We start from the raw sequence: 11,916 nt of genomic DNA on the forward strand, positions 1-11,916 counted from the left end.
AAGGCTTTTTAAACCTTAATTAATAGTACAAATTAATACCAAATTAATATGCCAATATATTTGTCATAATTGAAGTCATATTGCAGGGAGTCTGATCTCTCTCTGTGATACAGCATACACCAACAGCCTCATCAAACAACAATAACTGCTATTGCTAATATTTTACATTAAGGAAGCCCGAATTTGTGAATGTGCACTGCAACATATCTGAACTGTGACACAACCCCATCAGCTCAAATGCAAAATGCAAATGCAAAAGGTTCAGTCTTTCTGCTCTCCACAATTACCAGGTGTTCCACAGGTTTCTTCTTGTGTTCTTGTTTTGTTTGGTTGATGTTGTTGTTGTTCCTCTTTAGCTTCATTAACATGCATGTACTGGTTGAGTGAGATATTTCACGTTCCTCACCGTGAAAAACCGAAAGCAGGTTGTACTTCCTGGAGCTGAGGACGAGGGAGGTATGACTGTCAGTAATGGCTGCTCGCAAGGGGAACCGTCTGCTTTTCTGGCAGAAGGACAGTGTGATGACAGCAGAAAAAGAGGAGAGACAGAGATCAGTAGGTCAGGGAGAGGAGAGACAGGGATCAGCAGGTCAGAAAGAGGAGAGACAGGGATCAGCAGGTCAGAAAGAGGAGAGACAGGTATCAGCAGGTCATAAAGAGGAGAGACAGGGATCAGCAGGTCAGAAAGAGGAGAGACAGGGATCAGCAGGTCAGGGAGAGGAGAGACAGGTATCAGCAGGTCAGAAAGAGGAGAGACAGGGATCAGCAGGTCAGAAAGAGGAGAGACAGGGATCAGCAGGTCAGGGAGAGGAGAGACAGGGATCAGTAGGTCAGGGAGAGGAGAGCGGAGGCTCGATAGGTGAGGGTGTCCGTGTGTCTGAGCTCAGGCTGGTGCTGCTGGGGGGCAGAAACTCAGGGAAGAGCTCGGCGGGAAACACCATCCTGGGCAGAACAGAGTTTCAGACCGATGCGGTGGTCAGCACCTGCGTGTGGGGGCAGGGTGAGGTCAGCGGGGGCTGGTCAGTCGCCGTGGTGGACACCCCGGGGTGTGACTACTTCACACGGAAGCCCCCCCCGGGCTGGATTAGATCAGAGACGGTGCGCAGCGTGTCCCTGTGCCCCCCCGGTCCTCACGCTTTCCTGCTGGTCTTCCCCGTGGGCGGGGACATCATTTGGAGCAGAGTGGAGGAGTACATGGGCTTCCTGGGGCCGACGGTCTGGAGGCACACCCTGGTGCTGTTCACCTGCGGGGACCGGCTGGGCCTCTCCAGCATAGAGCAGCACATCTCCCACACAGGCGGGGCCTTGCGGAAGCTGCTCGACAGGTGTGAGAACAGGTACCACGTCTTCAACAACAGCAGAAGGGGGGATCGGGCCCAGGTGACGCAGCTGCTGCAGAAGGTGCAAAGTATGATGGGAAGCCGGGCCGGCTGCTACCGCTCCCCTCAGCTGCACACTGAGCTGGGACAGACCCAGCAGCAGAGCAAAGCCCTGCACACAGGAGGAGCACAGAGTCTACCTGGTGAGTGAGAACACCTGATTTATGTGTATTAGGTGTTATTTTGTGTGGACAGCATGTGGTGTAGTGGTAAGGAGCAGGGCTCTTAATGAAAAGGTTGCTGGTTGGAGTTCCTGCTGGGGCGCTGCTGCTGTACCCTTGGAGAAGGTACTTAACCCATAATTGCCTCTGTAAATATCCATCTGTATAAATGGATAAAATTTGAATATATAAATATGTATAAATGTAAGTATCTGGGGATAAGAGCATCTGCGAAATGACAATAATGCATATAGTAATGCTGTGTCAAACTTTAACACAGATTAACATCAGGGCTGTATGTTCAAACCTTATATATGCATTGAGCAGATATGAATTTCCATACAATGAGAGTGCACAGACTGTGATTTAAGGGTGCGTAGTGGAATGCACATTTTGTTGGAGGTCCGATGAAGGGGTGAAGGAATCGTGTTGTGCCTGGCCGTGGGCTCAGGCTGCCGATGCCCCTGCGCGGATCTCATAAAGAGGGAGGAGAGAGGGGGCGGGGTGGAGGAAGGCTGTGAACAGCATGGAAAAGAAGTGCAAGGTGGGAATTTACACGTGGGACCAGTTTGCTCCAGTTCTAGTAGCTGCACAGGGATTGGCTGAAAGTTCCCATCCCAAATCTTCACGTGAAACTTCAATCATAAATATATGACATCAGATATATAGTTGTATTGTACCTGGATGCCTCACCCACAACAGAACTACATTATCACTCTTTAAATAAAATTAATAACACAAGTTATGTTAACAACAAGATCTCTGAACTTTACAGTGTCAGTGTGAGCAGTTGGTTTCTCCCCACAATGTTATGGTACAGATGTTTTTGCTTTCACTGAAACACCACCTCCTACAGTACTCTTTCAAGCTCCTTTAAGCCTCAGAAAGAGCATTTTGTACCCACAGATGCACCTCAGAGAAGCCAGACTTGCTGCTCAAAGCAGGAGATTTACTTTCAGAGGGGCAGAAATCTGGGAACAATGCTTTTCCATGGTCTTCCTCACCTCTCACCTGCTTACCTCCTCTCCTGACCATAATGCCAAAAACTAGGGGTGCACACAGTCTGGATAACTGCTTTAAATATTGAAACACTCTCATTTTTGAATCCTTCCAGTGTATCACACTCATTTTTTTATTATTATAGCAAAATCAATGAAGTTTTAAGAGAAAAAACTGCAACACACAACCTGCGTATCCACAGCATATAGGGATTTCAGTGAGAATCATTGGTTGTGTAACAGGGTTGTGTAACACAGCTTTTTGGCACGCTCATGCCTTTCCCCACCTCGCTGCAGAGGTGTGTGCGATTTAGAGGAAAACAGCCAATCAGGCGCTTTGCTATAGATGCAAGCGCAGAGTGAGGATGACCAAATAAAGAATAAATCAGCAGGAACCTTTTCAGACAACGGTATAGGGGGGGCTAACACATCACATGCATCCTACATAATGCCATCACTTACTGTCTTTAAATATCTTTATTAATGAACATTTATCAGGAGCAGTATGTTTATTAATGAAATAACTTATTTAGTTGCACCATTATCAGTAACAGTATCCATTGTTCTTTATGAAGCAGTGTAGGTAACACAGGTCACATGGTTATATATTTTGGTAAAATCTGTCTCCCTTGATATCAGTCCTGACTCCTCCTTTATGTGTGCTGCGGAAAGCTGACTCCTTTCAGCTGATTGTATCTCTCTCTTTGTCCAGTCTCCCCAGAGAGTCCACTCTCCCCAGAGAAGGAAAAGGTGGAGGAGACCGGAGCTCAGAGTAACGCGTCCCTGCTGGGACAGACAGACACCCACCTGCAGGGGCCCACAGAGGAGAGGCCGGGGCTGGGAGGGAGGCTGGAGGCCGGAGGCCCACTGTCCCATCAAAACTGTGGGGGTGAAGGAGGAGCAGCTCAGATCGCTGGAAGAGAGGGGGGCGGCTGAGCATGGGCTGCAGAGAGCACAGGAGGACCGAGAGGAGCTGGGAGGAGCAGCGGAGAGGGGAGAGCAGGAGGAGAGACACTGCACAGAGAATGAGACACACAGGGAGCTCTGTCCCAGCCCTGCCTCACACAAACCAGCGAGACACAGAGAGGCACTGCAGGAGCTGAGGGAGATGGTGGGACAGGTCAGCACTGTCATGGAGAGGCTCAGAACGACCTACGAGGAGGAGGCCAGAGAGGAGGCAGAGAGACACAGAGAGACCCTCCAGCGGCTCAGCGAGTTAACAGCACAGTCTACTGCAGCCACACAGGAGCACAGAGCAGCTTTGAGACTAAGAGATGAGGAGAGAGACAGACTGGAGAGATCTGAAAAACATGTATGGGGTTACCATTCTACTAAAAACATGACATATGTCCAATTAGGATACGCTATATGGTTGACGACCAGTGAGGCTGACCCGCACTGCAGCTAACATGTGCAACAAACATTAGGCCAGGGATCTTAAGCAGAGATACTGAATGGTTTCCCTTCAATATTAACAGTAAGGAAGATGGAACAAAGGAAGTCAACCACCATACCTTTCAAAAGGGTTTACTTTACTTCTCCGCACAATGAAGCACAAGAGGAGTCATGCACAAACAGCGGGCTGGGCTGTGCAGTATACAGTATGGCTAGTTTTCACAGTTTGAAACTTCCAAATGTCTCACTAAACACTTCACACAAGCGTAACACATGAGCAATCTACCACAACTTTATTCTCCAGCTCCTTGTTGGTGGTGAATGTGATGCAGTGGATGGTTGACTGAAAATGGTGCTAGGGTCCAGAGAATAAACAGCAACACTACAAAAACCAGGCCCTCAAAACCCATCCTGGTTAGGCCATATTGTTTTCTGCTTATTACCGAACAATGATCTTTCGCATTTCAATGGAACAAACCATTCCTCCCCTCATCTGTTTTAAAACTGGTTCCACTGACAATCGCTCTTCTCCCAAATCTCTGAGGGCATCATATTTACAGTTTCCCCCAGGAGGAACCTGCCTCTGCCGTGTGGCAGTGTGTGCAGTCGTGCCAGAAAAACAAAATGAAACAAGTCAAAAATATGTGGGTGTGTGTGACATATGCATCCTGATCCAAACAGAAACAAGATGGAGCTTGTGTGGTCTTGTGCTTCACCATCGGTAAGTTTTCTGTGTAATTTTCTATACATTATATGTTCTATAATGTGAGATTTGGGCTAATGTGTTAGTGATAGTTTAAGTGTTATTGAAATTAGTTACACTCACTCAAATCAATTTCAACACATTTGTGAAAAGGCGTTAAGCTGAAATCTCAGAACCTCAACCTGGAATTCAGCACAGCACTGTTTTGTTCAGTTTAAAGCAAGTTGTTCAGAACTCTGTTATTCCAAAGGCAAGATTTGAAACCTGCATCTGAAAAATCTGGGGAAGGATTCAAGGACGTCTCAAAGGCACTGAATATACCTCGGAGCTCAGTGCAATGCTCCTCAACTAACCTGGTACGGGGGGGGGGGGGGGGGGGGGGGGGGGGGGAAATACTTCTTAATTGTCGACATTTCAGGATTTCACTTCTTGATTTTTTAAAGTATAATTTTATTTTAATTTTTGGGGGGCATATGTAGGCCTATGTGTGATTGATTTTATATATATATATATATATATATATAATCTAATATAATATATATAATCACACTTGGGAGCCCTTCCTCTTAGTCACCTGGTTTAATTTTAACACAGGGATAGACGTCATTACTACTTAAGACTTTTTCTTAAGGCGTTTGTGCGGAGGGGATGCCAAGCAGCGCGAAACAAAACCACATCGTCTCCCTGTCCTTATTTCTTTGGAAATAAGTCATTCTTCGGACATTTTAAGTAGGTCTTCTCATGTTTCAGATCGGTAAGTTAAAAGGGTTGTAGATGGCATATCAGCTTTAAAGCATTGTCTGTCTGTAGGTCTCCTTAAATCGTTGTCTTTGCTCTGTTTCATGCGCAGCACAGACGGTGATTCCATATGAAGAGACTATTTTCAGGTTGAAAAGATTTAGATGGGGTAAGCTGTCCCTTCATTTTTATTCTTTATGGACATAAGCTGGCCATGTAGGGTGGGTTTGCTTGTACTTTGGGGTGAGTGTCTTATCGCTTCTTTGCGTTCTTTTTTTTTTTTTTAAATTATTCCTTTCAACTTTTGGTTTCGATTCAAGTTGCGCGTCCTTTTTGTTTATTTCACAGGGGCGATCGGCAGCGCGCTCTTGGTTACTGTTTTCCCCTGATTAGAAATTTAGTATTTTATTAATGTAGCGAAGTCAAGTGCCTTACCACCATTTGGGGTTAATATTAGGGAGTGTTCAATAGCAGAAGATCCACTAGAGCAGCGTTTCCCAAGCCTCTCCTGGAGGACCCCTTGTCCTACATGTTTTAGATCTCTTCCTGTCCCAACAGAGCAGATTTAAATGATCAGTTTGTTATTAAGCAGCTCCAGGGGGTCATAACGAGTTGATCATTTGAATCAGCTGTGTTGGATCAGGGAGAGATCTAAAACATGCAGGACAGGAGGTACTGCAGGAGAGGTTTGGGAAACGCTGCACTAGACGGTCGCGTGTCGAGAAAGAGAGGGGCTTGTGTCTCAAACTTTAATTAATTTGTTTATACTTTTTGTAATTGTGCCTTTTTACCTTAGGTTTACATGAATTAAATATTTCGAGCTAGATAAAATCTAGATATTTTTAGGGGTTCATTTTCAAAATTGCACACAATTGAAGAAACATACATACATGTTATTGTTATTCTGAAAAGTACTTATTCCACAATACATGCACTTCACATTGCTATTGTGCTGTTGCTGCACTTCCCATACCTGAAGAAGTCATTATCAATAACACGGTGAAATATGTTATTAAAATATCTGTTGTTCAGACATTCCTGCCAACTGACAGCTCATGGATTCTGTACTGTCCCTGCTCCCATTTTTACATGGGTTTTACTAGATTTTATGGGATTTCCACTGTAAAATGGAGTGCTCATTTAATTGCTTTATCTCAAAAAGAATGTTATAAAAAGAAAAACTAGAGGGGGCTCTTGAGTCACGGAAAACACATATATACAAATAAAACACATTGTATACAAATACATCATCTGATGAAAGGATAGTAATTTATAGCACCATAAAGCAAAAAAAAAAATGTCTTGATCATCATTTAAAAATTTACTGGTTAGGGAAAAGTATTCTGGCGGAATATGTCTTCTAGATGAAAACAAAGACACAAAACCTACAGATTTCTAAATATCATGAATACCATCATGAGTCAACTATCATCATAACCTATACCAAGAATCACTGGCATGGCTAGAGGGTGCTGTAGGGCGAGACTTTTTATTTCATATAATCAATGAAACTTGCTAAATTTTGTGTTTAAGTTAACTACTTAGCTAGAGACATAAAGTGCCACCATCAATGATTCACAGTGTGTTATAATAGCTACAGCACTCAATGAGCAATGCTACTAAAATGATATACCAAAAATCCTTTTTCCTGTGGCATACCAGGGCATATTGTCATGGATGGAATGCAAATGCAAATAGGAACAGTGTCTCAAGAAACCTGTTTATAAAAATGCTTTCATTCCTTATTAAAGCCCACACTCTCTTCTCCCTCTTTTTCTTTTACCCCATACATTCAGACTCTGCTGAGAAGGATCTCTGACCCCAGGGTATCATAGGCAACATGGCTTGCATTTCCAGCTGCATTCTGCTCTGTCTCACTGGCATAGACACAGTGATATCTGATAAACCATGACATTTTAAGCAAAAAGGATGGTTTCCATCCTTGATACTTGTAGAGAAGCTGGCTGGTGCTTCTCCCATAAATGATCAGAAAAAAACCAAAGGTTAAAACAATTTATTTTTAAAACCAAACAACAAAGATGAAGAAACCAGCCTACACCAATCTAAAGCAGGGACAAAGTGAGCCTTCGCTCCTGCTCTCCAGCCACACCTGTATTTAATCAGTCTTCATTACTCAGGTGTGACTCGTTAGCAAATAGGCTGGTTCCTCAAACAAAATAACACAGGTGAACACAATTAACACTTGATTGACAATTAACACTTAGCCTCTAGGGGGAGGTGGTGAAGGCTCTCCTTCCCAATACTCCTTTTTCCCTCCTTCGTAACACCAACGCAGTAGTGTGAAACCTTGAAACACTCACATCCACCTGTCACCTGGGTGACTGACATGGCTGCTCTCTCTACAAGCTTCAGTCCTGGTGAGTAAGAAAAGGCCACAGCGTTAACACAGTGTGATCATTATTACTATGATGCACGGAGTAAATTTCATTTCATTAACTTCAAATAAGTAACTCGATATTGCTCATAGGATTCTGTTAATCCCATAATTTTGCATTTGTCTGTCACAATGAGCGATGAAGGTATTGTTCTTTTCACTGATAGGTGGCACTCACACTCTCTCAGAGCTGAGAGTTGTGCTGCTGGGGGGCAGAAATGTCGGGAAGAGCTCAGCAGGAAACACCATCCTGGGCAGAGAGGTGTTTGACACGCAGAAAGTGATCAGGGAATGTGTAAAAGGACAGCGGGAGGTACATGGAGGGCTGGTCACTGTGGTCGACACGCCAGGATGGGTCTACTACAACTTCAAAACAATTCCACAGTGGCTGAAATGCAAAACGATGAAAAGTGTGAAGCTCTGTCCACCAGGACCCCATGCATTCCTCCTGGTTGTCCCTCTCTCTTTTCCCATCAACAGGAAAGCAATAAATGAATATATGATGATTTTTGGTGAGACAGTCTGGACACACACTATAGTGCTCTTCACTTTTGGAGACTTCCTGGGAAATACAACCATTGAGCAGCACTTTAAAACTGAAGGACAAGCCCTCCAGTGGCTTGTTGAAAAATGTGGGAACAGATATCATGTTCTGAACAACAAGGACATGGAGAATCACTCCCAGGTTGCAGAACTCCTGGAGAAGATAGAGGAGAGGGCAAGATATGGAATCACATACAAAAATATTGACCTCTCCCAGTGGTTGGAAGGAGATGTGGAGGAAGGGGGAGAGGACGCATCAATATGGAAGCTGGAGGAAAAGAAAGAGATGGAAGAAATTCTACACCAGTGCAGTGCACTGGAGAGTGCTCTGAGCAAGCTGACAAAGGTCCGAGCAGAGAAAGAGAGAAAAGCACACGAGAGGATTAAAGAGCTCACCAAAAGGAGCAAGGAGAAGATGGAGAGACCTGACGCAAAGGAGAGGATGAGAGGGAAGTCACAGGAAGCAGAGACATCGACCCATCCTGTGAGGGAGAAGATACTCTTTACAAGTAAGATACTCTTTCAGAAATATATCCATTTTTTTATTTAAAGGATAGCTTCAGGGTGGTGCTTTAGAATTCCTTTTACTATTATACTGTGTTTTCATTATATATGATTTAACATGAATTTACCATGTTTAATTTAATAACAAATTAATTTCTAATTTATTAGTTTCATTGAATTCATCAATAGACATGTTAAGATACAAACAAGTGCCATTTTTCTACCTATTTTCTACTAACACTTATCTCTATACTCTTGGTTTCAAAGTATACAATTGAATGTAAAATTTTATTACAAAAATTGTTCATATTTATTTATGTCATTCCTGCCTGAGACCTTACATGAAAAAAGTCTCACCGGTAGAATCTATAGACCATGGGAGTAATGTATGCCAGAGCACACCTTTGTGTCTAATCTTCAGAACAGGGGAGGGAAGGAGGAGCTGCACTGGAGAGAGAACAGCACGGCTCCACAGGGCAAAGGAGGGAGGAGTCAGAGACCGGGGCAGGAGGGGAGCAGGGGAGGAGCAGGAAGGAAGAGCTGCCTACAGAGCAGTCACTTCCTGCTAGGAGAAGAAACAGCATCAGTCCAAGGCGTCCCAGCAGTGAGTGAGGGTTCTAATAACTGCTTCATCTTCGCTGAAATAATAAACCCATAATCTTCAAAATTAACTTGGCTTGTTAAACGGCTAGCAAGCAAATAACACAGCCAATGAATCATTCTACAAAAGTTGGTCTGCCAAGAAACACAGGGCCACGTTGTATGAAGTAATTCTGGAAACTGTGGGAGTGGGTTTGCTTTGGCATATCTCTTGCCCAATTGAACAATTTTAATTGCAGATTTATTTCTTACACAGTCACTCCTCCCCTATGTGTGTCAAGTGTGTGTGTGAATATCAATATCACTATAAGGAAACCAAAGTGTCATTTAGATTTTTATAATAATAATAATCCCTATAATATGGACCATGGCAGCTTTAAGATGCACATTCCTGCCACTTCTGAACATAATCTGCATCATGTGATGTCTTTGATAAATACAGTGGAGAGAGCCTATTGTCAGAGGCCCATCATTAGTGATTGACAGCAAGTCTCACAGGGTGTTTTGTGTTGCAGTGGGTGGAGAGACTCCCAGTCCGGTCTCCCCAGCGTCTCCCTGTGTCTCTGAGCTCAGGCTGGTTCTGCTGGGTCGCACTGGGGCTGGGAAGAGTGCAGCAGGAAACACCATCCTGGGCAGAGAGGAGTTTGTGTCCCAGGTCAGCTCGTCTCCAGTGACCATAAAGAGTGACAAGAAGAGAGGGTGTGTTGCCGGGAGACGGGTGTCTGTGGTGGACACTCCAGCCTGGTTCTGTCCTGCACTCTCTCTGAGGCAGATGAGTTGGGATGTGGGGCTCTGTTTTAACCTCTCCTCGCCAGGACCCCACGCCTTCCTCCTGGTCATTCCAGTGGGCAGATTCACAGGGGAGGAGAGGGGCGTGCTGGACAGGGTCCTGGGAGTGTTTGGAGAGGGTGCAGTGGGACATACCATGGTGCTTTTCACCCATGGGGATGAACTGAGGGACAGGACCATTGAGGAGTTTATCCAGACAGGGAGTGAGGACCTCCGCTGGCTGGTAGAGAAATGTGGGAACAGGTATCATGTTCTGAGCAATAACAGCATGGGAGATGGCACTCAGGTCACACAGCTACTGCAGAAGGTGGAGGAGATGGTGGCAGGACAAAATGGCAGCCATTACTGCAGTGACACCTACATGAGGGCAGAATCTAAAATCATAGGAGTACAACAGCAGTTACTGACAGAGAGACAGGAGAGAAGGAAGAATGAAGAGGAGAGAGTGAAGGAGAAAAACAGGAAAGAAATTGAGAAAGATCTTAGCAGGATTGGGGGACAGATACAGCAACTGCAGGAGAGGATCAGAGAAATGGAGGAGAGGATAGCAGAACTGGAGAAACTTCGAGCTGAGGAAAGGAACAAGGAGAAGTGGAGAGAGCTACATCACCAGCTGAAAGGAGAGCGAGAGAATTTAGACAAGCTGAAGAGAGAGATGGAGGGATTGAGGGAGGAGCAGGAGAGAGAGACAAGAGAAATGGAGGAGAAAAACAGAGAAGAAATTAAGTGTCTCAGAAAGACATATGAAGAAGAGGCCAGAGAGGATGCAGAGAGACACAGAGAGGCCCTCCAGCAGCTCAGCGAGTTAACAGCACAGTCTACTGCAGCCACTCAGGAGCACAGAGCAGCTCTGAGACTGAGAGACGAGGAGAGAGACAGACTGGAGACAGAGATGGAGAGAATGAGAGAGAGCTGTGCAGAGAAAGAGAGACAGATAGAGGAGATGAGGGAGAGAGATGAGAAGAAGGAGAGAGAGACAGAGAGACTGCAAGAGGACCTGAAAAATATGAAACAGGAGATTGAGCAGCAACACAATGAATCAGAGGAAGAAACCATATCAATTAAACAGCTTTGGTTCATGATGGACCATGTGAGGTCAATATTGCAGAAGACAATCAACAGCAGTAATTAACTGTAATTAACTGTTTCAGAAAAATGCACACTGAATGATGCAATAAACAAATGTGTTTTCAAGTATGTATTAATTATATACAGGTATACCTTATATATGTCGAATTTTCTCTGATAACAAAACCTCATGAAGTGAACCTACTTCATCAGCTGAGGTGTAATTATTAATGTAAGTATGTAATGAATGTTCTGAATGTTGGCAGGGTGCTCTGTGGGAGCAGAGTGAGGCTGGGAAAAGCCTGTCTGGCATGAATATTCCAGTGTGAACCTGTGAGTGGTGAGGATCACCTGTATTCTGAAAAGGATTTCTATTTAAAAAAAAAAAAATCAATATGTAACAGTTGTTATTTGTGTGTTTGGAAAATGCTCAATTTTCTTGGAGTTTTAAAATAAATACAACATTGCAAACATAGAAAAGGGAATTACGTTGACTTGTTCAAGTCTATTTGAACATGAAGATGTCATGTCCCTACCTGTGTTGACTAATAGTGTATGTTTCAATTATAGTTTTCATAGACTGTGTATGTTCATCAGAGATAGCCTATATGGCATGCAACCATTAGGCCGTCTAAGATGAATG

General features: G+C 44.3%; 1 protein-coding gene across 1 annotated transcript; it reads left to right on the forward strand.

The window, feature by feature from the left end:
• Positions 1 to 471: 471 nt before the first annotated feature.
• On the forward strand, positions 472 to 11,602 carry LOC118793528 (GTPase IMAP family member 8-like). The gene is made up of 7 exons (XM_036551748.1): positions 472 to 517; positions 800 to 1,522; positions 3,251 to 3,427; positions 7,958 to 8,821; positions 9,932 to 10,099; positions 10,232 to 10,593; positions 11,558 to 11,602. Exons 1-7 carry the CDS (start codon positions 472 to 474, stop codon positions 11,600 to 11,602), a joined length of 2,385 nt encoding a protein of 794 aa, XP_036407641.1.
• The last annotated feature ends 314 nt before the right edge of the window (positions 11,603 to 11,916 follow it).

Source organism: Megalops cyprinoides, chromosome 18 (genome assembly GCF_013368585.1).
Source record: "Megalops cyprinoides isolate fMegCyp1 chromosome 18, fMegCyp1.pri, whole genome shotgun sequence".
In the NCBI taxonomy this organism is placed as follows: Eukaryota; Metazoa; Chordata; class Actinopteri; order Elopiformes; family Megalopidae; genus Megalops; species Megalops cyprinoides.